Here is a 25,263-nt window from a genome sequence, read left to right as displayed (position 1 = left end):
GAGACTCAGCTGTAGGGGGAGGTGGAGGTCAGTGGGACCAGGCTGAGCCGATTACGGAGGAGAGGGGGAGGTAGATTTGCGCCCCAGGGGGCGCGGTGCGGGAAAGCGAGAGCTTGGGAACCGCCCAGCTCCTCCCCCTACTCTTACCCCTTCCCTAGTCGAGTACTCAACTGCGCCGCGTCCCTCGCGACCCTCGCGACCCTAGCCCAAAAAGGAATTCTGGGGGTAGCTCTGGGAGAATCACGGGGCGGGTGCACAGGGTCACACCGCTCACAGGCGCCTCCTCCAGCTGGTCCGATAACCTGTCCTGGACGGACGAGGGCTTGGCCTCGCGGAAGCTGGGGGTGGCTGAGGGGTGCGGGGCTTGGTGGGCGAGAGCCCCGCGCGGGGATGGATGGCGCAGAAGCGAGGAGCGCCGGGAACCCGACCCGGCGGAGGGTCGAAACTTGAGCTCCGAGGGACCCGAGCCGGAGCGGGGCAGCGCGGGCGCTGGCGGCGGGGCCGAGGCCGAGATGGGGGTGCAGAGGGCTCGGCAGAGTCACCGGGCGGGCGGCCCGGGACGGAAGGACCGGCTGGCCCAGAGCGAAGGGACTGGGAGTGGGGCGCAGGCGCGGGTGGCGCGGGAAGGACCGTGGCTGGGACCGCGCTTCAGGCCGGACCAACCCCCTCGCCCCCCACTCCCGGGGGCTGGAGGAGCCGCCCGGGTAGGGTCGCCCCAGCCCTCCCGGAAGCGGCCGCCGCTCGGGGCGCACCGCGGCGCGCGGGGCGGGGCGGGCGGCTGCGGCACTGGGGCGACTGGGGCGGGCCCGCCGCGCTGTAATCGGATCCGGGGAGGGGGCGGGGAGGGGCCGGGCCGGGCGGGCCGGGGGTAGGGGGGGGCGCGGAGCCGGGCTCCGGGCCGGCCGGGCTCCGCGCCTGTCAAACCCCTCATTGTTCGCAGCTGATGTCACTCGCAGTTGTGAGCGGCCGCCTCTCCCGGGGACAATGTGGGACTGAGCGGCCCAGCCGCCGCGCCGCCACCGCCGCAGGACAGCCCCAGCGAGGTAGGGCGCGGGCCGGGCGGGGCACCGCGGGCCGCGAAGTTTGGGGGTTCGGCCAGGGGCGGGGAGCCCGCGCCTGAGTCCACAGGCTGGGGTCGCGGGTTTGGGAGACTGGGAGACTGCGAGGAACACGTTCCCTGTCCCACACGGGCCCAGGCCTGCACAGGTGGGGGGCGCTGGTCTGCTAGAGGAGCCCCCAGTACCAGGGAGGGGTTTCCTGGACCTGAGACCCCAGATTTGAGGCCCTCATCCCACCTGCTGTTTCTGTCCTTTGGACCTGCTCTTCTCTCGACCTTCTGCCCTGGGTTCTGGTTCTGCTCCATCTCTGTCCCCATCTGACATTCCCCTGCAGTTCCTGGCTCAGCACACACCCCTTCCCATTCTCTGCAGTCCTTGAGGGCACCAGACACAGACCTCCAGGCCAGGAGTGTGTGGAAATGACAGTTGGGGGCTCGGAGTGGTCCCTTGTGCCCTGTGGCTCTTTAGCCCCTCAGCTCTGACCTAGCTTCTTAGCTGGAGTCCTGGGAGGTGCGGGGGCTCTGGCTAGTCACTTCAGCCTGGCCCTGGAGCCTGCTTCGCCAGGAGAGGGAGGTGCCTGCCTCCTCAGTCCCCTATCCCAGGCCCGCCATCTTGGGACCTGTAGCACCCAGTGCCCCGCCCGACTTCAGCACCCTGGGGAGTGGTCTTCAAGGGGATGCACCCAGGGCCAGGTGCATTCCCTTCTTCCAGAATGTGGGCTCTTAGTTCCCACCAAGCGCAGGATGATCACCTTCACGCTGGACCAATAGAGCATGTGTCTCCAGGGGTTCCTCTTCTCCTACAAAGAGTTTTTAGACCCCCAGTGACTCCCCAGGACCTTAAACCTCAACTACAGCCTTCACTCTTTCCTGGGGTTACCCTCACTGCTTCAGAGCCAGCACCTGGGACCCTATCCTTTTCCCATCTGAAGGTCCCCTAGCCCCTCCGGGCCCTGGAACCCCCTCAACCTCCAAGGCGCCCCCATCCCAGCCCCCACCCCCCAGCCTTCATCAGCATGCAGGCTCAGGCTGCCCAAACACAAGGGGATTGTTCTTCTTGCATGCTCAGGGTGGGGGGCTGGGAGCAGGCGGCCCACACACCCTGGCAGGCCCAGGCCACAGGGAGGCTGGCTTTGCCCCGCCCTGTGTCCCCAGACAGGCTCTGCCCACCCTCTCTACTCCCATCACTGCCCCCCTCCAGCCTCCATCCCCATTGCCTAGTGGCGCTGACCTCTTGAGGAAAGAGCTCTGAGCTGCACAGGTGGACCCTGGGATTCTGCCAGCTCTGCCAGTTGCCTCTCATTCTCATGTAGCCTTACAGACAAGCCCCTTCCTCTCTGGGCCTCAGGTTCCTCTCTGATGAGGGCCTTCCAGCTATGACAGTCTGAGCCCGATTTTGTGAAACCTATGCCACACCACAGTTCTTCCTTCAGCCCCCCTTCGCCATGGGGAAACCCACTCAGGGCCTCCAGAAGTCTCAAAGTGCAAATCCCCCACCCCAGTGATAATGCCTGGGGAGCCCCTAGACCCAGAGACACAGCAGGAGCAGGGGCTGGGGGTGCTAAGGAATGGGAACTGGGAACCCTGTCCAGGCAGATCCTGACTCTCGCATGGGGCTGGTCCCCTGAGCCCTGGGTCTTCTCACTCCACTGTCACTGCTTCTCTGGGATTCTTGGCCCCATCGCTGGTCTCTAATGCCTCTGGGCCCTGTGAGCCCTTTCTTCTCCCTGCACACTGAGACTGGTACTGGGTCCTGCCCTCCTGGAGGAGCTTCTGCCCTCCTGGAACTCTGTAGTGGAAAGGCAGGCTCAGAAATGCCCAAATGGGGCTTCTTTGTGTTGTAGGCATCTTGGAGGGGCAGAGAGGCCTGAGTGATAACATCTGACTTGGAAGGTTGGGGAGGGCTTCACAGAGGAGGCAGCATCTCAGAAGGATTTGGACAGAGTGGGGAGGATGGGCATTTCAAGCTAGGATCATCCTGGGCAAAGGCCCAGAGGCCTGGTGGTGCTAGGCGTGTTTTGCAGTCTGGTGTGTGTGGGGGATGGGGTAGAGATGAGACAAGAGAAGTTGGCAGAGACCAGATCATGAAGGGCCTTGAGTGCCCATCTATGGAGATCAGGCTTTATTCATTGGGCATTGGGGAGCCAAGGATGGCTGTTGAGCAGCAGAGCGACCCAGTCTAGCATGGAGAATGGAAGCTAGAGACCTTTCTCAATTTGGTGAGACAGTGAGGGGATGTGTACCAGTGCATGGGGCTGTACCATGAAGTTGCACCCTTTCTCCTGGACTCCAGTCTGGGCCTGGGCCTGCCTTGGTTTCCCTTGGCTGTGAGGACTCTTGAGGGGTTGCCTAATGATGCTCTAAGGAGGCTGTAGCATTTCTGGCACCAGCCAGCTTGTCAGAGCTTCCCGTCTCTGCCTAGTACTGAGTCTACAGGACAGTTCTAGGTCAAGGAAGCAGAGGCTGGAGCTCATAGACCCCAGGCTGCTCTCCTCCAGGCCCCTCCTCCCCCAACTCTCCCATAAAGTAGGTATGAATGGCCATCCTGCGAGGCTGTAAGGCTGAGAGGCTGGGCATATGGATCCAAGGATGCTGTGGCAATCCTTCTGGAGGCCTAGTTAATCAGAAAGGGTGAGCATGCCCAGAGAAATGGGCAGGGGAGTCAGGATCCCTCAGTGCTGATCCCCTCCGGCCCCAGGGTCCACTCCCCCCACCCCATCCCCACCATGCCCTGCTTCGCCTCATGCCCTGAGCCATTCTCCAGCATCACTGGGTGTGGCCAGCATGGCTGCTTTTGGAGAGGAATAGAAGGAGGCTGTTAGGTTGGGGACCGTTGGGGGATGTAAGGTGGGGGATGAACTTGGAGACTGGACCCTTCTCTCTTCCCAGCCCAGGTGGGTCTACAAGCCCTAGTTGGTCCAGACACTCTTGCTATTAGAGCCAAGGGAATCCCCCAAGGGGCGGGCCAGTCCACTTGAGTTGCTTGGCCCCAGGAGCCTTCCCCTCCCCCGGATTGTTCTTGCTCCAGAACAAAGCCAGGGTGGACACTTGATCCCTGCGTGTGGGGGGGAGCTGGCTAAGCCCCCGGCCCTTTGATTGGGCAGCTGTCATGAGAGAGAGACAGCTGGGGGGGAGGGGCAGGAAGGGGCAGCCACCATTGCTTACACAGCTGTCACCCGCCCCCCCCCCCCGCCCCCTCCAGCTTGAGTGGCAGGAAGCCAGAGACAGAAGGAGTGGGCACTGGATCTGGGGAGGGGGTCTGGGGAGAAGAAGGGAACGCCCGAGGTCAGAGGCCTGGTCTGAGCTTGGTATGTCCTGCCAGGGAGCCCTGCTGACCAGAGGGGGCTGGGTACCCCCAGAGGTGAGCTGGAGGTCAGTGTGGCATGACGCGTGGCTGCCATGTGGGTGGCCCAGCAGGGACCTAGGGCCCACCAAGCTGGAGCAGCAAGCAACTCCCTAGAGCCCCTGTAAGGGTAGAAGGGGAGCCAATATGCCTAGTAGGGCTGCTTGTCCTTAGGGCTCCTAGAATAATTAGAGAGACCTGTATCAAAACCCCTTGTTCTCCCCTAAAGAGAGGAAAGACCTTGAGGGTCTATCAAAACAGGAAGGACACAGAGAGACCAGCCACTCCCCTCCCCCACACACCCCCTTCCTGCAAACACACACACACATAGCACAGGTAGGTAAACTGAGGTCTAGGTCAGGTGCAGGCCTGGCCAAGGTCACCCATTGAATTGGGGGCAGTGGGGCTCTGCTGTAAACCCAGGTATCTTTTTCAGGGCAGGAGCCCTAGTTCTGGCCACATCCCAACCCTTCTGCCCTATTTTCCCAGGAGCCTTTGCCCACAAAAGTTGATGTGCAAATGGTATGGGGACAATGTCGGGTCTCCCATTGGTTACCACCCCAAAGAGGTCCCTGAGCCCCAGAAAGTTCCGGAGCTTAAGATGTGGCTCTGGACAAGTACAGTCCTTTCCAAACACAACCCATGTCTACCAACCAAGCAGGGGTCTGAGAGACTACTAAAGCCTGCTCCCCACCTTTGAAGAGCTGCCCCTGTCCCCCCTGGAAGAGGACAGACAGACCCAGACAGGACAGCCAGACAGAGGAGGCCCTCACACTAGCAGGCAGGGCCCTGCTAGTCCCACCAGGCCCCACCTCTCTGTGACCTTGGGCAGGTTACAGACCCTCTCTAGGCACCAGGCTCCCCTTCTGTTTGGTGAATTCATCTGTTCAGATAACCAGCGTGTTCTGAGTAACTTCTCCAGCCTGGCTCTGGGAACACAAGGAGAGGGTGGCAGCCTTGGCTCCTGCTCTAAGGGGCTCCCGGGCTGGCCAGGGCAACAGAAACTAAGCACGTCATCACGAGTGCTTTGCTGGGGGAACTGCCGGCAGCTGGGGGAATGTTAGCAAGGGCAGCCAGCATGAGGCTGGCCAGGATGCTCACAGAGCACAGGCCCTGCATCCACTGTTGACCTCTGACCTCTGGAGAGCCGATGGACAGAACTCAAGCGGAGGGAGGAGCAGGTGCTGGGGAGGCAACAGTTACTGGGTGTTTGGGGAGTCAGGGTTGTCACCCCCATGGTACAGATGAAGAAATAAAGATCTCAGGCCATACAGTGGCTTCCAGAGACAGCCCGGCTGGGAGCCCTATCCCGCCTCCTCCATGCCCACGCTCAGGCTAGCAAGGGGGGTTCTGAAGAGGGCATTGAACAGAGCTCCACACCCTTGACCCTCGAGTCAGGATAGGGCAGGGGGCTGAGGAGGAAGGTGCCCAGGGGTCTCTGGGGTGCTCGAGCCCAGCACACTCATCCCCCCCACCCTTCCCAGGCAGTAGGAATTCATAGGGTTAGGGCTTGTTCTTGGCTCAGACTTGGCACCAGTTGGTCCCCTCCCTGTTTTCCTGCTCAGGTTCTGGTTCCCCAGTGAGCTTCCCATCAAGGCAGAGCCTTGGCGGGCGGCAGCCGCTGGAGGAGAGGGATTTCCAAGCAGGATTAAGGTTCAGGATTAAGTTGGGGCATGAAAAGGGGTCGGGTGGGGAGGGCTGGCGGCTGGGCTAATCCCAGCAGCTAATCTCCAGCTCCTCCTTCTTCCATCAGTTAACGGCCTTGACATTCCCCAGCCCCCCAATCCCTTTCTTACCCATCACCCAGTTCCAAGGGGGAAGCAGTCCCTCCATTTTACGGGTGAGAATACTGAGACTCAAGAGTCCAAGTGATTTGTTTCTGGTACAGTAGAAAGTGCTCCAAGCTGGGAACACGGCCAGCCCGGACACTCCTAACCTCCTCAGCACATAGGAGAGGGCTCAGAAAACCACCGTGCACACGGCTGGTCCCCAGACCCCACCGCCACCCCCACCCCCAGTGCTGAATGAACCTCGCTCACAGCTGTCCGCAGGAGCCTCTGCTTTAGTGACTTCTAGTGGACGGATGCAGCCCACCCTCCTGGAGCCTCACTACCTTCACTTCTGCCCACCTTTCAAGACCTCCCATGGCTCCCGTGGCTGCTCCGGCTCCCTCTCCAGCTGCTCCTCCAGGCTCTAGCCAGCAGGGGCTCTGGTCCCTGGGCGCAAGTGCCTCCCATTTGAAGTAACGTTTCGATTTTAACCCAACCTTCAAGGGCCAATCGACAACGGTCCCCTCTTCCAAGAGGTCAGGTAGGAGGCTCCCTCTCTGGACTCCCATAGTTAATTCTCCTGACGTACGAGGGGAAGGGAAGGATACTTGTGGAAACTGGGTGCCTATCACATATGCACCTATCTCATTTTAATTCTCATAACTCTGGGGACTGGATTGGGTATCCCCTTCTTACAGATGGGAAGCTGAGGCTCAGAAGGGTTAAATATGTCAGCCAGGCTTACACAGCTAGTGAGCTGCACACAGCAAACTGGTCAATGTGACACTTGAAACTTGTGGTCCACGCTGTCTCTCTGCTCTGGAAGTTTATCTAGCTTGGCTCTGGGGTTCCCATGTAAGGGCAAGGGACCTGAAAGAAAGCTGAGCTCTTCTCTAACCCATCTCCCACTGCCCCCCGCAGAGCCGGCCAGGCCACAGCGTGGACGCACTCCCAGGCGGCCTCGGCCCCAGCCCCGCCTGACAGGATGAGCGGCTCAGATGCGGGGCTGGAGGAGGAGCCAGAGCTCAGCATCACCCTCACACTGCGGATGCTGATGCATGGGAAAGTAAGTGCTTGTGGGGGAGTGCTTCGCTGTGGCTCAGGAGGGGGCAAAGTGCAAGGCGAGGCAAGACCTGGTCCTCCGGGAGGGAGTTTGCTCTTGGGTATCCTGTCTCCTGCAGAGCCCCTGCCTGAAGTAGGGGCAAGCGCTGGGCCTGGGGTATTGGTACCCTGCTGACTCCACTCTTGTCTTGTTTGCAGGAAGTGGGCAGCATAATTGGGAAGGTAGGTACCTCGTTCTGTTCTGTATGTCCCCTTCAACCTGAGACCTCAGTCCAGGAAAGGAATCAACGGCTGCTTGGCCTAAGAGCCATTCTCTATTTTGCCTCCTATTTTGTCTCCTGCAGAAAGGAGAGACTGTAAAGCGAATCCGGGAACAGGTGAGAACGGAGTTTGGGAGAGGAGCCCAGGGCACCTGGTTTGGAGGGGAGGGGAGATGCCTGCTTCACCTTGTCCCTGAATCCACCAGCTGGGATGACCAGTGAGTGCCCCTAGAAGGTGGCTGTTTCCAGCCTTGGCTGGGGCCTGGTGAGTGGAGGGGCAGGCAAGTTCTTGGCCAGGAAGCAGAGAAGGAGCCCCGTTGCCTGGCGCTTGTCTTGCACCCACAGAGTAGCGCCCGGATCACCATCTCTGAGGGCTCCTGCCCTGAGCGCATCACCACCATCACCGGATCTACAGCAGCCGTCTTCCATGCAGTCTCCATGATTGCCTTCAAGCTGGATGAGGTCTGTGGCTGTCTGAGGGGCTGGGGGCCACGGGTGGTTCCCCGGGAGGAACAGGACTCTGACTCCACAGAATGGCTACGGGTGGGACAGAAGGCCAAGCTGAGGACAGGGTTCTCTCATTGGAGTGGGACGCGGGCAGGCTTCCCTCCTTCATCCCCCAGCAAGAAGGTGCTCCAGGGGAGGGGGAGCAGTAGGGGCATGCACAGCCAACCCAGTCTTCCTGCCCAGGACCTCTGTGCTGCTCCTGCAAACGGGGGGAATGTCTCCAGACCTCCAGTGACCCTGCGCCTTGTCATCCCTGCAAGCCAGTGTGGCTCGCTGATTGGGAAGGCTGGCACCAAGATCAAGGAGATCCGAGAGGTGAGGGGAAGGGGTACCACCCCAAGAGAGTCTTACCCTTCAGTTTCGAGGGGAGACCTGGGCTTACAGCTTCCTGTCCTGTGGGGAGCTCCGAGCCTAGGCATGCTCTGGGCTATGGGAGTAGCTGAAAGTGGCCCCCGTTCTCTGCTTGCAGACTACAGGTGCCCAGGTGCAGGTGGCAGGGGACCTGCTCCCCAACTCCACAGAGCGTGCTGTCACCGTCTCTGGGGTGCCTGATGCCATCATCTTGTGTGTGCGCCAGATCTGTGCTGTCATCCTGGAGGTGCTGCCCTGGGGCAGGGAGAGAGGGCAGGGGATGGGCCCTGGGCCTGCCTTGTCAGGCCCTCAAGTCCCACGTGACACCAGGTGGGGATAGAGTGGGGCTGCAGGGATGGATGTGAGAAGCTCCAGGATGTCGGGCTGCATTTACCTGGGGGTTATAGAGAGGGCCTTGAGAACACAGGGCCCTTGGGGAGGTCAGGGGGGGCCTGAGAAGGTCCTGATAGAGCCTCCCCTTTTGTGCCTTCCAGTCCCCACCCAAAGGAGCCACTATCCCATATCATCCAAGCCTCTCCTTAGGTACTGTCCTTCTCTCCACCAACCAGGTGAGGGGGAACAGCAGGAGGGGTGGGATGTGTTACCGGCAAAGGGGATGGAAGAAGGAATTGGGGGTCCAGGGAGAGGTGGGGAGGGGTGACTCTGGCCAAACTGCCCTGATCACAGTAACCCCTTTTTACCCACTTTGTCCCCACAGGGCTTCTCCGTCCAGGGTCAGTATGGGGCTGTGACCTCAGCTGAGGTGAGTGACCGCAGCCCAAGGCACCCCTTCCCGAACTGAGCCTCCTCTGACTCCTGACCCTTCTTCTTGGCACAGGTCACCAAGCTCCAGCAGCTCTCGGGCCACGCAGTCCCCTTCGCCTCACCCAGCATGGTGCCAGGTGAGCAGTCCCTGCAGAAGGAAGCAGGGGCAGATCCCAAGGGGCCAGGTAGCCCCTCTGGAAAGGACATGGGGAGGCAGCAAAGGTCCAGACTCACGCCCAATCCCTCTTCTCCCCCCAGCAGGACTGGATCCTGGCACACAGACCAGCTCACAGGAGTTCTTGGTTCCCAACGACGTGAGCACGGGATGGGGTAGTTTGAGGGTGGGTAGGGGGGCCTGGGGCGTCTGGGCCTCACCTAGGGTTGAATTCCACCCTCTCTCCAGCTGATTGGCTGCGTGATTGGGCGCCAGGGCAGCAAGATCAGTGAGATCCGGCAGATGTCAGGGGCACATATCAAGATCGGGAACCAAGCAGAGGGCGCTGGTGAGCGGCACGTGACCATCACTGGTTCACCAGTGTCCATCGCCCTGGCCCAGTACCTCATCACTGCCTGGTGAGTGTGGGGTGGGGTATCACAGGTCATGGGACTTTTGTGCCTGAGAAAGGCACAGGTCGGGTGGGGAGAGCTGACCTCCCTTCTCCTGGGCCTGTCCTCTGCCTCCCCTAACCTTGCCACACTTGTTCAGTGTTGCCCCATCTTCCCCATACATCTGTCCCCCATGTCCTGTTTCTCCAACCCTGTCTCTTTTCCCTGGGTCTTCGGCCTCCCCATTTCTCCCCTTACCCAATGCTATATTTACTTGTCCTTTCTTCCCGTCCGCGCTCTTCCGACCTTTCCCATCTTCTCCTCAAACACACCCACCCCAGGTCATTGTTCTCAAGTCCTCTCTATTTTTCATCTAATCTCACCCCTTATATTTGCCCTCATTGCCTCCTTTCTCACCCCCGACCTTCCCCTTCATCTTCCCTCTCTATCCCTCTTTCCAGTCTAGAAACGGCCAAGTCTACCTCTGGGGGGACACCCGGCTCGGCCCCCACAGACCTGCCTGCCCCCTTCTCGCCACCCCTGACGGCCCTGCCCACCGCTCCCCCAGGCCTGCTGGGCACGCCCTATGCCATCTCCCTCTCCAACTTCATCGGCCTCAAGCCTGTACCCTTCTTGGCTCTACCACCTGCCTCCCCAGGGCCACCGCCGGGCTTGGCGGCCTACACTGCCAAGATGGCAGCGGCCAATGGGAGCAAGAAAGCTGAGCGGCAGAAATTCTCCCCCTACTGAGGCCAGCTGAGGCACAGGCACGGGAGCAGGCAGGACTGCCGGCAGGGGGCTGCCTCCACTATCTGCCCAAGGAGACTCCACCCCGGGGGGGGGGGGGGCGGTCCCAAACGCCGCTAATGCCCAGACGCATGGATGCACCCCCCCACCCTGCCCCGGTCTGTGGGAGTTCCTGCTCTCGGAGTGGGGGCTGTTTTTGGCCCAGGGTTCTGGGAGCTGCAGCAGCCCCAGGGTAGGGGTCTTGATCCCCTCTAGCTCTGTGCTTGGATGCAGGGAGCATCCTAAGTGCCCCCACTTTGCGGGGGTCACTCATGCACTCCCCATCCCTCAGGGCTTCCCTGCCTCCTGTCCCCCTGTGGGGATCAGGGAGGAGGCCTGGGGGCGGCTGGGGGCCATGCTTCTCTCCCCACCTCCCTGCAGATTCCTGCTGCTTCCACTGATACCCTTTTGACTGGAATGGACTGGCTGGGCTTGGCAGAGGGCAGCCCGAAGAGGGGGCACTGCCAGGCAGCTGGGGGAGTGGCATGAGGGCAGGGGCCGAGTTCTCAGCAGCAGACACTCTGTACAGTTTTTTCAATTCCTGTTTTTGAATAAATATTCTGAGAGACCAGGAAGCTGTGAAACACTGTGGGTATTGGCAAAACCTCCAGAAAACGGGTGTAGCTGAGACCCCAGAGGACCCCCATCTGTGACTCCATCAGCCCCAGCTGGGCCTCGGCCCCTTCCACATGCCAGTTCTGGGGCTTCAGGGCTCTTTGGGGGGTCATGTTGTCCAGCCTCCTGCCTCTGGCACCAAAGCGATCCAGTTGTTTTCTGGGCATTTTTAGAAGCTGATGGAGGAGTTCCAGTAGTTTTGTCCAGCCTCTCCTTGGTGCAGATGTGCAGGAGGTCTTTCTGAATGTCCCTTCACTGGTTCCTCCTGCTGTGGCTGTAACCCAGACCCTGCCCTACTTGGCCCATTCCCTTTGGCTGTGAGCCATTAGGGCCTTCTGTGATCCTGCCCACCTCTGCTTCTTCCTTGGCCTGGGGATCACCCATGAGTGTCCAGATCACCCAAGCTGGAGAAGCCCTTAGAGATGATCCAGGGTACAGATGGGAAAACTGATACCTAGTGAAGGGTAGGTCTGTGTACAAGGCCATGCAGAGTTGGGCCCAGAACTCAGGATTCCTAGCTCCCAGAAGCCTCTGGGCTTCACTTGGCTGCAGGTCCCCTTTCTCCCATTCCAGAGCCAGAAGTGCAGGCAGGCTACCTGCCATAAGCTGTGCCGGAGGCTGGATGGGCCCTTTGTGATACCACCCTGCTTTCTCCAGTCCCGGCTCACCTTGGGAGACATCTCTCACGTGGCCTCTGGCATGCTCAGGCTCTCCCTTCCTGCCAAATCCCGGGCTTGTTCTGGAGCCTCAGAAGGGCCTAGGACAGGGCCCTCTGGAGGTCTATGGAGGTGCTGCAGGAGGGCCCGCGGGTGCCAGGCCCGCGAAGTGCAGGCCCGCGGGGGCCGGGGTAGCGCTCGTCGGGCGAGACGGCCCAGCGTCCGGCGTACAGGGCGCTGCAGCAGGCCGTACAGGAAGGGGTGAGCCGCGAAGGCCGAGTAGGCTACCCAGGTGACGGCCGCCTCGGCCGCGGCGGCCTGGGCAGCGGGCGCTAAGCACGCACAGCCGTAAGGCAGCCAGCAGGCTGCGAACTGGCCCACGGCCAGCGCCGGGGCCAGGGCTGCTTTGCCCCAGGGCGGGCGAGGCCGAAGGGGCGGCAAAATGGAGAGGCGGCTGTCCAGAGAGTCGGAGCGCGGCCGGGACCCGCGCGCGGGTCGCGGGGGCCGCAGGGCAGCGCGGCGCGCCACGAGGAAGATGCCGCCGTACGCTCCGAGCAGCAGGAGGGCGGGCAGCGCGAAGGCCAGCAGCGCCCAGAGCGGCCGGAAGGGCTCAAGGCCCCCTGCCAGGACAGAGCAGCGAGCCGGGGCAGGGGGCGGTGCAGGCGGCGGCCCGAGCAAGGAGAGCGCGCCCAGCAGCCCCGCCGCCGCCCACACGGCGGTGAGCACGAGGGTGGGCGGAGGCCGCGCGCCGGGCCGCAGCGGGTGCACTATGAGACGGTAGCGCGCCAGGCCGAGCGCCGCCACGCCGAGCGTACAGGCGGGCAGCAGCGCCGCCGAGAGGAAGCGTGCCGCGCGGCAGGGCGCGGGGCCCAGGCGCACGCGGCCCAGCCCCGGCGGCGGAGCGGCCAGCAGGCCCAGCGGCATGATGGAGCCGGCAGCCAGCAGGTCCACTACGCACAGGTGCACGAGGTAGAGCGCGTCGCGTAGTCCCGGCGTGCGCAGCACCACAACCAGCAGTGCGCCGTTGCCCAGCAGTGCTGCCGCCTCCACGACAGCCGCCAGGATCAACCCCATCGAGGCTGCGACTTCTGGTGCGTTCAGCCCTGTGGCGTTGGCCATTCGAGCGCTCAGGCTTCACCCTGTGCTGGGATGCAGAGAGCGAAATGGAGCTTCCCCCGCCTGCCCCTCGCCACCCCCGGCCCCATTCCCATCACCCGTCCGTTGCTCCTCTAGCCTCTCACCTCACAGGCTGCCCAGGTGCTGGCTCAGACACCCAGGCTGCCATTCTCTTGGGGGCTTGGCCGGCCCCATGGAAGTGTGCAAGGCTGGGACTGTGGTTCTCTCCTCCACCCCAGCAACTCAGCCCCTGCTGGAGATGGTACTGGCTGTCACTTTGATGCTGCCCTTTGGAGATACACAGGGCTGGCAAGGGAGGGGCAGGGCCTGGCACCGGCCCCCTGGGTCCTAGCAGCTGCCAGCTGGAGGCTGAAGGCTGTGCTGTGGAAGTGCTGTGGGTGCTTCGGGAGGGGGGCCCAGAGCAGGCACAGGCTGGAGTGAGACTCAGGACATTAGAGTGTGGGCTTTGGAGTCAGCCACATCCTATTCTGCCTTTTCCAGGGGTGGGAAGTGCCGCCCCCCACATCTGCTGTCTTCTGCCATCCCCATCAGTGGGGTTAATCGGATCATTCAGCCTTTGTACTGAGGGGAAACTGAGGTACGAGTGAGACAAGAGCTGGAGCTGGGAGACCCCTAGGTACCCTCTCGTCCTCAGTAGGGCTAGTTCTCTAGGTAAAGTGAGGGGAAAAGCACAGGACTTGGCACATAGTAGGTTGCTTAGCTGGTATTAGCTTGGCACAGAATAGGTGCTTCAAGACACTGTGGAATTAATGAGAGGAACCCTTAGGGAGCAACTGCTGTTTGTTTTGTTTTGTTTTTGCTGTTAGGAAACAAGTCCCCTTCTGCTAAGCACACTCTGAGTTTTCTTTAGGAAGCCACCTCTCCGCAACTCAGGACATGTGGTTTGGGTGAGCAAGACCCTCACCTTTCATATCACATTCCTGACTAGGCATGAAACCCAGTCCTGGCCAGTCAGTGTGTTGCACCCCCCACCACCAAGGTATTGGCTCAGGGAAAGCCATGTGACTCCAATGGGGCCTATCCCCCCAGGTGGTGTCACCCAGTCCCATGGCAAAACCCCATGTATACCTTGATGGCTTGCCTTTGTGTCTGAAGCTCCTTCCTCTCCCTTGAACCCCAGTCTTGGGTTTCCAGCTGTCTCTTCAACATCACCCCCAGTACAGGGTCAACTGGGCATCTCAAAAGTCCTATGCCCCAAAACAGGACTTGACTTATGACCCCCCACCCCAATCTGCTCCAGAGAGTCTTCCCCCATTAGTAAATGCCATCTCAGAAGTTTCCATTGACACCTCCATTTCCTCCACACACCACATCCAATCCATCAATGTGTCTGAATCCAGCCATTTCTCACCACCACTACCATGCTGCCAGCCACTATCACCCCTCACCTGGACCATTTCAGATCCGTCCTGGCCTCCGCTTCTGCACCTTGTGCTGGTCATTTGTCTGTTTGCCCTTAGATCCATTCCCATCTTCCACAGCACTGCTCTGCCTTCTAAGAAACTGATTTCCCAGGCTCCTTTGTCATTTGGTTTTTGGGTAAATTCAGCCAATGGAAGTTACCAGCAGAAGGCTGGAGGGTGGCAGGAGGGAAGAAGCCAGGGTATCTTCCCTTTCATGCTCAGCCTGGATCTACCTCTGGATCTGCCTCTGTGGAGGACATTCTCTCTCCATAGCCCTGGCTCCCTTCAGGCAGTCCCCTCTGGGGTTCTGGTGCCTGCTGGGTGACCCTGGCCTCTGGGCATTGGAATACCATCATTCGTCCAGCCTAAGAGTGGTAGCAACTTCCTGCTGTTGCTAATCCCAGGGTTGACTTACCAGCCCCTTTGGTAGTTCAATTCCTTCCCTGTATCAAATTCCTCTTGTCTGGAATACATAGAGTGATTTCTCTTTTGTTGATTGGATCTTGACTGACACCATAGATCCACTCTCTACACAGCTGGCTGAAGTGGATCCCTCTAAAGACAAATGAGATCAGGTCATGATCCTGCACTCATCCTTCCAAGAACTTCCCGTCATCAAAATAGAATCTCACCTCCTCTTTGCTGAGATGGCCTTCTCCCCACCTCTCTGACCTCACCTGCCTCCTCCTTGCCTCCCATACTTCCAGCCGTACAGTCTTCATGCTTGTCCTCCCACATGTCAAACTGGTTTCCACCTCAGGATCTTTGCATGTGCTGTTTCCTCTGTCAGAACACCCTTGCCCCAGATCTCTCCATGGCTTGCTTCCTCACCTAATTCAGGTCTCTGCCTTCAATGACCATCTTTTCTAAAACTGTTCCACTTTCCCATCACTACTCCTTTAACCCTGCTTTATTTTTCTTCCTGGTACTTTTCCTACCTGATATTGTATTTCATATCTATGCACATACTTGTTTAGATCCTGTTTTATTAGAATGCAAGCCCCTTGAGAGCAGGGACCTTGTCTGTGTCTTGCTTGTTCCTGTGCCCCTAGAACCCCTCATAGGCACGCAGTCCGCATCAGCACAGATCTGGGTGGCAGACAACAGGGCATGAACCTCTGGATTTGAGTCACCTGTTGCTGGAATTCGAAGGGCCCCGGTCCAATTCTCTATTATTCAGATGAGAAAACTGGTGCTCAGAGAGGGAAGGAATGTGTTCTGGATTACACAGCCAAGTTATACCTGGAAACCAGGTCGCCTGCTTCCTAAGCTCTGTCCACACAGGCACCACTTCCTGTACTTGACCACAACTTGAATGTGGGCATTTGCCTCCAGGAGGTGAAGCTGGATTCTTGAGGTCTTGGTTCAGAAGAAGGAGAGAACATTGGCTTTCTCACTGCCCAGTTAGGCCTGCAGGCCTGGGGCAGCCTCCAAGCCACCAAGGTCTGGGGAGGGCTCAGCAGGGCCAGGTGGGAAAGCAAATGAGAACAGGGGACTGGAGAAGGCAATAGGGAGGGATGGGGACTATGGTGGGTTGGAGAGTGCATGTTCCCTGCAAAATCATTCAACTAAATTAGCAATTAAAACACTTTGGGAGGGACTTCCCGGGTGGTGCAGTGGTTAGGAATCTGCCTGCCAATGCAGGGGACACGGGTTTGAGCCCTGGTCTGGGAAGATCCCACATGCCGTGAAGCAACTAAGCCCATGCGCCCACAAATACTGAGCCTGCGCTCTAGAGCCCATGAGCCACAACAACTAACTACTGACCCCGCACGCCACAACTACTGAAGCCCGCGCGCCTAGAGCCCATGCTTCGCAACAAGAAGCCACCACAGTGAGGGGCACGCATGCTGCAACGAAGAGTAGCCCCCACTTGCTGCAACTAGAGAAAGCCCGCGTGCAGCAACAAAGACCCAATGCAGCCAAAAATAAATTAATTAAAAAATAAAAACAAAACAAGGGCTTCTCTGGTGGTGCAGTGGTTGAGAATCCGCCTGCCATTGCAGGGGATATGGGTTCAAGCCCTGGTCCAGGAAGATCCCACATGCCGTGAAGCAACTAAGCCCATGTGCCACAACTACTGAGTCCGCACACCACAACTACTGAGCCTGTGTGCCACAACTACCGAAGCCTGTGCGCCTAGAGCCCGTGGTCCACAACAAGAGAAGCCACCGCAATGAGAAGCCCACTCACCACAACGAAAAGTAGCCCCCGCTCACCGCAACTAAAGAAAGCCCGCGTGCAGCAATGAAGACCCAATGTAGCCAAAAATAAATAAATAAAATAAATAAATTTATTAAAAACAAAAAAAACACTTTGCGACCTCCCTGGCGGTCCAGTGGTTAAGACTACATGCTTCCACTGCAGGGGGTGCGGGTTTGATCCCTGGCTGGGGAAGATCCTGCATGCCGCGCGGCCAAAAAAAAAAAAACCACACACACAAAACACTTTGTAGTTCGTCTGTTTTTGTTTTTTGTTTTTTTTTCCAAAGAAATGCAGGAAGGATAAACCAGAAACTATAGCAGGTGGGTGGGCATGGAGTGAGAGGGCTAGGAGGACACTCTTCTGAGCATAGATTTGGATAGATTGGACTTTTGAGGACCATGTTAATGCTCTACATGTTGAAAAAAATAAATCAACAAAGATGAGAAAAACCCTAAAAGTGAATATAAATAGAAGCAAATGAACCTACCAGCATTTCAAATGAATAGTATAACCACACTGAAGGGAAATAAATAACTAATCCAAGTAACATTTGAACCTGTGTTCAAATTGTTGCTTTGACCATTGACCCTCAGTCTAAAGACAAAAAGATAATCTTGAATGATTCAGTAAATCTTGAGCTCTAATTAGAAAGTTTGTTTTTCACAATGGTATTGGGTGTAGCAATTCCAAAACTGCTTTTTGTGTGGGATTGAGCAAATAAGTAAATATACTGATGTTGATGAGAACCAAAGTTCTGACAGTTGGAGAAGGGAGTAAAATCATGGATATGGGGAAGAATGGAGAGACCATATGGTGTTGGATTGGAATTGGAGAAACAGACACAGATAGATGTGTTTATTTACATATACATATTTCCTAGCCCTCTCTGCTACTGGGACTGAAAAGCAATGACACCCAGTACCAAAGAGCATACCTACTGCCCAGATCTTGGATTCTAAATACCGTTTCCTGCTCTAGGGGACCAGGGCTCCTTGGAGAAATGGCTGATTCTAGGTTTGTGCAAGATGAGCCTGGAACATCGTGTGATACCAGAACATAAGGAAGTGCTCATAAAATGATGTAGACACAGGAGTCAGCTTAAAGGACCTTCTGCTGGCCAAAGCTGGGACAATTTGAGGATCAAAATAATAACAGTAATGGATTATAACCCATTGCATAAAATAGGAACCCACAAATCCATACTGATAATAAACAAAGGGGGCTATTATTAATAAATATAGAAGAAATGATGGAATTAAATTATTTAACTATCATTTGCAACCATCTTAGCAAAAATTGATTCAAGTCATCGATTTCAGGTAAAAATCATCATTGGATTTTAAAGCTAGTGGGTGAAAGTTGATGAGGAATGGAACATTTACACCTCAAAATATTTCCCCACAGATTACTGATTAATTAAAAATGGGGGAAATGGTAACTTCCCAGTGGAGAAACCTGGTGGACACGACCTTGAGCAACCAAATTTACATCACCAAGAATGGGACATGTCCCTCCTGATACAGTGCACCGAGGACACAGCATTCATGTAATGTTCCTGCCCAAACTGCAATGCCTGAATCTAATCACTGCAAAACATCAGACAAACCCGAACTGAGAGACAGTCTATAAAACAACTGGCCTGTACTCTTCAGTAGTGTCAAGAGTGTCTAAGTTATGAAGGAAAAAAAAAAAGGCTGAAGAATGGTTTCAGATGAAAGGAGACCAAAGAGACACGACAACTAAATGTGGTGTGTGACACTGCACTGGACCCTGACCTGCTGTCTAGCATCTGCACCCCTTGTTTGTGGACAGGGTAGCCTGGGGTGATAACTAGCATTCTTTCATGACAGCAGAGCTGCACCCCTTGCAGATATTCTCAATTCATTTATGATATTCACATAGAAGACACACATGGGTGTTTGGTGCCAAGACACAAGGAATGCTTGATTTGCCTGGCCACGTCTGGGCTAAAGGACAGAATCACCAGGTGGGTGCCCACATGACCAACAGTTCTGAGTTGATGGGGACGGTCCCTTTTGGAGGCTCAATGATCAGAGGAGGCCAGTCGTTGCAGTGACCAATGTAGACTGACCAGGGTGGGTGGGAGTGTGTGTACAACCCACGTCCTCCGTGTGAGTGGTCACTCCCTGGAGTGGGGCTGGAACTGCTATGTGGTGTGGTGGGTCACTGTGGAAAGCAAGAAGGCCCAGGCCTGGTGCAGCTTTGGCACAGGCAGAGGTCAGGGGGGTGAGCCAATACCATGTGCACTTGCCTGTGCATGTCTGAAGTTCAGCCCACCTCGGTGATCACGCCTCTCTCGGATGGACAGTCTGGGCCAGGGTGGATGGCCCGGGGGGTTGTGGGACCCGCCCACTCTCAGCCTGTGCCCCTCTAACTACACAGGCTTGAATAGGCTGCTGTATCTGTGTCCCAGTAATAATGCCAATCCATCACACCCATCACCTTAGGAGACGAGACTGAGGCCACAGCCATGCCAGGACCACAAGGATTAGAGGGAGAGGGGATCACTGTCTGGACACAGGAGGGAGATTTGAGAGCAAGAAGGGGTGATATGGGGGCACCAGGGATGGGAGGAAGATTGAGGATGATGGTCTAGCTCCTGGCGGTGGACGGGAGGCGGGTCGGGCAGACAGCTCAGAGGCGAACCTCCAGCAGGTAGCATAGGCGGCACTGACTCTCCTGGTAGATGAGATACTCACTCTGGAAGAAGCTGGAGCTGCTGAACTCTGGGCAGGGCATGGGCTGGCCCTGGGGCACCACCACTTCCTGGCCATCCAGCTCTAGCTTGGTGTCCTGGGTTGGAACTGCAGGGCACAGCAAGGGCCATGAATGACCCAAGGGTCACTGGTCCTTGGCTTTACCGGTAAGTCCTACCCCCTGTGCTCTCTACTTCTACCACAGGGAGTGCCCACTCATTCCCACCTTGCCAAACTCCAAACTGCTGCATAGGCTGGGCCTTCTGCCTGGAATCTCCTCCCCCATTTCTCTGCCTGGGAAATGCCTGCTCATCTTTCAATGCTCAGTCAATGACACCTCTTCTTTGAAGCTCTCCTGGATGCCCAGGAAAGATTTGTTGAATCAGTGAATGTTTGTTGAATGATAAAGTGAATGACTGCATTGAAGAATCCTGCTTCTTTTCGTCCTTCCTCACAAGCCCCTTCCTTGCTCACCTCCTCCCTGAAAGCATCCTGCTCTATCTCAGCCTCACCTCTATCCTTAGGCCTGTCCAGCTTCATGGGATTCACCAGGCTCTGTGTGGCCACGGGTAATGACACTGTCGAAGCCAGGGGGGTGCTGCTTCAAGCTGGGCTCATAGACGGTGATGCGGTACTCTCTGCGCACTGCCACCTCACCCAGGAACATGTAGCCAATGTCATGGGCCCCGCAGGACATGCCAGTAACTGGGGGACACAGGGAGGCTCAGGGTAGGCAGACCGGCTCTCTGCCTGACTCCCTGGGCTCCTCTCTGCTGCACTGTTATCTCCTTTGGCTTTGCTGCCCCGGCCCAGAAAAGTACCCATCTTTCTTCCGTCCTTCCTCCAACCATTTTTCCAGGCCCCTTGTCCTGGCTGTGCTCCCTCCCCACTCTCTCCTCCATTGCTCAACTCCCAGAGTCCAGGCGTCTGCCACCCTCACCAAGGTCAGTAATGGCCTTCCAGTGACCATATCTGGGGTGGGGGCTTTTCAGGCCTGCTCTGCTGATTTTGCCACGGCATCCTTCACCCTCTACCCTGAGACCCCCTTGCAATGCTCTCCTGAGGCCACCCTCCACTTCTTCTTAGGCTCCTCTGCCCTCCTAGTGGACGCCTTGGCCTTGAGCAACCTTCAGCTCCATCTGCACTTGGGTGAATCCTCCGACCTTGGTCTCTTGAGTGGCGGAGGGCAGTGATCTCCAATAATGAGGTCAACCTGGGCTGAGAAGCCAGTAGGGGCAGGTCACCTCAGTGAGGACACCCCTGAACAGAAACTTGGGGGTCATTAGAGACACCCTCGACCCTTTCCCACAATGCTGCCCATCCCACCTCCCACATACTCCTCTCATGGATTCTCTCCTCCGCCTCCATTGCCCTGGGCTGGGGGCCCATCACATTTGGCCTGGATGGGAACACAGCCTTCCTGCAGCCTCTGGCCTTTGCCACCCTCCCAACGGCTGCAGCCACGTTCAACTGTACTCCCCATCACTTTCTGAATAAGGCTCGCTTGATCCTCCTGGGCCCCCAAGCCCCACACCCACACTAGGCATTTGCTCTAAGCTTTGTCAATAGGTCGTGCCTGGAGGTGCTGACCTGCCGCAGCCTCCCAGGCTTCGTGCCACTCCCTGGCTGCTTTACCTTGAAGGCTCCTCTTTCACCCCCTCCCAGGTCAGGTTGGCACACTCATCCCATCTGCATCGCCTTCTCCAGGAAGCTGTCGCTGACCAGCAGATGCCTCCTTTGAGTCCCCCAACCCCCAGGATGCCCCACAGAGCTCTCTAGTCAGTAACTATCCGAGGGGTCCTCTCCTGGATCCACTGCAGGTGGGACAAGTAATGGGCCCCATGCTCCTTAGTGTCCCCATACCCACTCAGGGCTTGGCTCTGAGGGACACCTCACCATAGCCATCTGACTTGCTGTTCTCCGAGGCAAAGTAGATGCCTTTGCCAACACGGCCACCAGAATGTGGCCTGATGCGAAGCCCACTGGTGAGGATGGCGGCCACCACAGCCACGTTGGTGCCATGCCACAGTAGCTTCTGATTACCCAGCTTGTCGTGGGCCTGGAACTGATCTCCCTAGGGGGGGAGATGGGAACCAGGAGAGTCATGCCACCCAAGCTCAGGTGTTTCTATCTGCCATCAGAGGGTATGACCAAGGCCAAGGGTTCCCTAGTCACTCACATACTCATGCACACATGCACAAGACCTAGGCCTGGTGGAAACTGGTCAGAGTTTCTCAGCCAACTCGCTAAAGGGAAGATAAGCCAAGATCATCTCCCTAAGGGACAAGGTAGTGATGGTGGGGAGGGAATCTTCCTCACCTCCCCTTCTCGGTTCACTGTCCAACTATGTTGAAGAGCAGGGCAACTGTACTTGCTGCCAGTCTTTTCCAAGCAGGGATGTATCACCTGCGGGGAGAGAAGAAACTGGGTGCCAAGAGCAAGAAATGTATGGACTAACCTCCACTTGTCCCCTGCAGTTCCAGAGCTCTCCTCAGGCCCTGGAGACACAGCGAGAGAAGGCCCTAGGAAAGGGATTCTTCTGGGCACCTGGAGGGCAGACAGGCAAGGGGCCAGTGCCCACTGCTAGCTCGGCTCCTCTGTGGGGACCAGCCCACCTTGTACTCAGGCACCTTTGGGTCCAGCAGCTGGAGCTGGCACTTGAGGAGCTGGTAATCTCGGTCCAGTGGGTGTGGCACCTCCTCCACTTTCTTTGTCTCCTTGGGGGCTGCCTGCAGGGTCTGGGCCAGCTCGATGTCTGCCAGCACCTAAGGGGATGGGCACTGGCAGCTTGTGTGTCCCCTTGACCCTGGGCCTCCCCTCCCCCTCCCACATAAATAGGACCATGGCCACCCCACCTTATTCAGCCCCACCCCATCTATCTGTCTGTCCTTCCCCTCCCCTGTCCTTCGGCCTGCCCATCGCAGTCGATCTATCTGTCCCCCATCTCCCTTGCCCCATCTATCTGTTTGGTAACCCCACTGCCTGCAACCTGCCAACCCTCACCAGCAGCATATCCTTCTTGGGCTGCAGAAGTTCCGGGGAGTTGATGGGTGGGGGCTGGCTACGGCCGAAGTTGTGGGGAATGATGGTGTAGAAGTGGGAGGACAGCTCCTCCAGGCTGAGACCACGACCTGTGGGGGCTTTCAGGGCCGCCTCCACTGCCTCCAAGGCCTCCAAACCCCGGGAAATCTGCTGCTTGCTCAACTTCCCCAGTGGCATCTTCTTCACATCTGGGGGGATGGGGAGAGTGGGGAGTCAGGCCCACAGCCCTGCCAACCCCAGACCCCTGCTACCCTTCCTGGCTCCTCCCCCCTCACCCAGGTTCATGATAGCCATGGCATTCTTTTTTTTTTTTTTTTTTTGCGGTATGCGGGTCTCTCACTGTTGTGGCCTCTCCCGTTGCGGGGCACAGGCTCCGGATGCGCAGGCTCAGCGGCCATGGCTCACGGGCCCAGCCGCTCCGTGGCATGTGGGATCTTCCTGGACCAGGGCACGAACCTGTGTCCCCTGCATAGGCAGGCGGACTCTCAACCACTGTGCCACCAGGGAAGCCCAGCCATGGCATTCTTGAACATGTCCTTGCTGAAGATGTTGGTGATGAGCTTCTGTGTGGCTGCGTCCAGGGAGCAGGGCTGCACTTGCTGAACCACGAACTACGGTCCTCACTGGGCCTCCGTCTACCTAGGGGTAGAGGGCCCACCTGGGCAGGAGCAGCTGGGCAGGGCACCTGAACCTAGAGCAGGGCCTGGCCAGACCGAGGCCAGAGAGGAAGGCCTGTGCCTGAGAGTATACAGCTGGGCAGTGGCTGTCCCTTCCCTCGGCCCAGGCCCACCCTCCCTCTCTGGCCACTTCACCTTCACCATGGCTTCCTGGGCCTCATCCTCTCTCTGTACTTCGATAAGTGTATACTTGCTGGGGTGGGCCACAAAGTGGTCCCGCTCTGCCCAGCTGTTCTTGGTCTTGTCCCGAAACTTCTTTTCAAAGTCCTTCTGTGCATCCTCCAGTGACATGAAGCGGCTAAGTTGTGACTGCCCACCTCTCCCGGCAAGCAACAGCTTTCAGAGGTGTGCCTACCACAGTGCCCGCCATAAATGTTTGCTGGCCTCTACTGTGCAGGCCCTGTGCCGAGCGCCCCTGGATGTCAGAGGTGGGGCAGGGCACAGTCAGAGGCTGTGGCCTTTTGGCCTGAGTAAGCTGTGGGGACCCCGGGAAGCAGGGGCCATGCGTTGAGCAGGGATAGGTGGGGAGGATGCGGGCACAGGGTGGGTGAGTGGTACTCACCACGCGCCCCCAGCGGTTCCAGCAGATAAAGCAGTCACCTTCTTCCAGCAGCTGGATGATGTAGAACTTGTTTTTGTTGCTCCCAGTGTTGGTCTGGTTCAGGGTACAGTCGTAGTCTTCATGCACCTGTGGCCAGAGTGGGTGCGTGGAGGGCAGGCTGGCTCCGGCCGCCCCTGAGTGGGATGGGGTACCTGGCTGCACGCTGACAGGAATCACACTGCACTGGGGTGTCAGAGGAGGCCCTGTCTGGGAACCCTGCCTTAAGTGTCGTTGGGGGAAGACTGAGCAGCTCAGGGGCCTGTCCTGGGGTCTGAAGAGCAGACATGACCCACCTGGATCTGATGGGATATAGCCCTGCCTGACCTTTGGGGTCTTGTAAGAACACAGTTTACTTGGGAGCCTTGAGCTATTTAGCCAGAGCCAAGGGGGAGGGGAGGAGGTCTGAGTGTACTTGTACCCAAGAGGGAGCAGGCACTGGGACTGGCTGGGGACTACAGCTTACCTGGGTCCTAGGGTTGCAGCTGAGTGGGCACAGGGGGTCCACTTAGGCTATGCGCTTCTCTGTGGGTGGAGGGCCTCGGCAGTGGAGCGGAAACTGTCCTCCTCTTGTGCCCCCTGACGCCCCTTCTTCTTCTCAGGACCCTCACGCTGTACCTGGGGCTTGCGCTTCGGAGCCATGGCTGTTCTAGGGCACAGAGGGGGTCCTCAGGCATCCGTGACATTTGCGTCCCACCTGGCTGGCACAGCACTAACTTGCCCCACCCTGAGATTGCCCTTTGGTGACCTCCCTCTGCCTCCATTTCCCCACTCCCGGTCCCTGACCAAAACCGGCTCTCTGCACCCCAGATACACCCCTTTCTCCAGTCACCAGGGCCAGGCCAGGCCCCTGTCCAGTCTGCCCAGTCTGGCCAAGGAAGAGGGGCTCTCCACCCTCTATGGCTCTTTTGTGTGTTCTGAGGTTGAAGGGAAAGTGAAAGGAGAATCTGCCCCCTCCCATTTCTGGGCTCCTCTCCCCAGAGCACTCTCTGCTCCTCCCCCATCTCAGCTAACTTGGACCTGGCATGGTTGCTGGGCTGAGTCACCCCAGCTATGGAGGAGAGTGGGCAGTGGCTCCCGGGGGGCTAGCACTCCTAAGGCCAGATCTGTCTCTCCAAAGATTAGGACCCAATAGCGCAGAAACCCTTCCCAGCAGGTTCAAGAGTTCTGGGGTGCCAGCCTTCGTCCCAGACCAGTGGCATTGAACTGCCAGAGGGCAAGGGTCAGTCACACCCGCCCTGCCCTGCCCTGTGGAGGGCTGTGGGAGAGGCCATAGAGCACTCACCTAAGAGAAGCAGGGACCTGGGAGAGGTTGTGGCCACCAGGTCAGTAACTCCCAGGCAGTCCTAGTTCTAACAACCTCTCGTAAGCCTTAGGGGAGCAGGGAAGAAGTGGGTGTGGGTAGGATTCCAGCTATTTGGCCACCAGTCTGGTGAGTCAGAGGCTGGGCAGGCCGAGGCGGGCAGGCAGCCTGTCCCATGGATGGGTGGACACTTGATCCGGACACAGCCAAGGCCCAGGAGACTGACGCGCCCTTAGAGCTGCTCATCTGGCCTGAGGCATGCAATACGTATCCACCGGTTGTCCAGTGACCTTGGCCCCAGGTGCGGGCATTGCCTTCTCCCGGGGGCTGCCGGATCTCTCCCCCGCCCCGGTTATTTAGAGTCAGACTCTCTCACCCTGGCCCCCGCCCCTGACGGGGACGAGTCACGTTCCAGGAAAAGGAATCCCGCGTCTCTGGCGCCCCCCAGCGTCCAAGGAGAGCAA

General features: G+C 58.0%; 3 protein-coding genes across 7 annotated transcripts; 1 reads left to right on the top strand and 2 right to left on the bottom strand.

The window, feature by feature from the left end:
• The first annotated feature begins 902 nt into the window (after positions 1–902).
• Positions 903–11,025, top strand: PCBP4 (poly(rC) binding protein 4). 4 transcript variants are annotated; one of them, XM_082663723.1, is made up of 13 exons: positions 903–1,043; positions 7,091–7,235; positions 7,430–7,453; positions 7,576–7,608; positions 7,837–7,953; positions 8,182–8,313; positions 8,468–8,596; positions 8,844–8,918; positions 9,068–9,112; positions 9,188–9,251; positions 9,376–9,428; positions 9,518–9,687; positions 10,319–11,025. In XM_082663723.1, exons 2-13 carry the CDS (start codon positions 7,155–7,157, stop codon positions 10,383–10,385), a joined length of 990 nt encoding a protein of 329 aa, XP_082519849.1. In that variant the 5' UTR covers positions 903–1,043; positions 7,091–7,154; the 3' UTR covers positions 10,386–11,025. The 4 variants fall into 4 exon arrangements, with proteins under 4 accessions (XP_082519849.1, XP_082519847.1, XP_082519848.1 ...); XM_082663721.1 differs by having other exon boundaries at positions 10,122–11,025; XM_082663722.1 differs by having other exon boundaries at positions 9,373–9,428.
• Positions 11,021–19,285, bottom strand: GPR62 (G protein-coupled receptor 62). 2 transcript variants are annotated; one of them, XM_082663726.1, is made up of 3 exons: positions 19,183–19,285; positions 14,673–14,812; positions 11,021–12,861 (listed from the first exon to the last, which is right to left on the bottom strand). In XM_082663726.1, the coding sequence occupies exon 3, from the start codon at positions 12,834–12,836 to the stop codon at positions 11,745–11,747; it is 1,092 nt and encodes a 363-aa protein (XP_082519852.1). In that variant the 5' UTR covers positions 12,837–12,861; positions 14,673–14,812; positions 19,183–19,285; the 3' UTR covers positions 11,021–11,744. The 2 variants fall into 2 exon arrangements, with proteins under 2 accessions (XP_082519852.1, XP_082519853.1); XM_082663727.1 differs by lacking the exons at positions 14,673–14,812; positions 19,183–19,285 and adding an exon at positions 12,959–13,053.
• Positions 16,245–24,873, bottom strand: PARP3 (poly(ADP-ribose) polymerase family member 3). The gene is given in 14 exon segments (XM_082663728.1): positions 16,245–19,287; positions 19,729–19,884; positions 21,076–21,253; positions 21,499–21,585; positions 21,795–21,944; positions 22,183–22,409; positions 22,715–22,829; positions 22,831–22,860; positions 23,034–23,222; positions 23,461–23,586; positions 23,963–24,004; positions 24,008–24,024; positions 24,027–24,140; positions 24,782–24,873. Coding segments are annotated over 13 exon segments (1,599 nt in total). The 5' UTR covers positions 24,139–24,140; positions 24,782–24,873; the 3' UTR covers positions 16,245–19,117.
• Between the last annotated feature and the right edge of the window lie 390 nt (positions 24,874–25,263).

This window comes from Grampus griseus (assembly GCF_964374135.1).
Source record: "Grampus griseus genome assembly, chromosome: 10".
Taxonomy (NCBI): Eukaryota; Metazoa; Chordata; class Mammalia; order Artiodactyla; family Delphinidae; genus Grampus; species Grampus griseus.
This window is presented reverse-complemented; position numbering and strand designations above follow the sequence as displayed.

Excerpts from the sequence above, each read along its gene's own strand:
- GPR62 (XM_082663726.1), bottom strand. The coding sequence starts at position 12,836 with ATGGCCAACGCCACAGGGCTGAACGCACCAGAAGTCGCAGCCTCGATG.
- PCBP4 (XM_082663720.1), top strand. The coding sequence starts at position 7,155 with ATGAGCGGCTCAGATGCGGGGCTGGAGGAGGAGCCAGAGCTCAGCATC. Across the intron at positions 9,429-9,517 it reads AGTTCTTGGTTCCCAACGAC|CTGATTGGCTGCGTGATTGG; the intron begins GTGAGCACGGGA and ends CCCTCTCTCCAG. Across the intron at positions 9,688-10,121 it reads CAGTACCTCATCACTGCCTG|TCTAGAAACGGCCAAGTCTA; the intron begins GTGAGTGTGGGG and ends CCCTCTTTCCAG.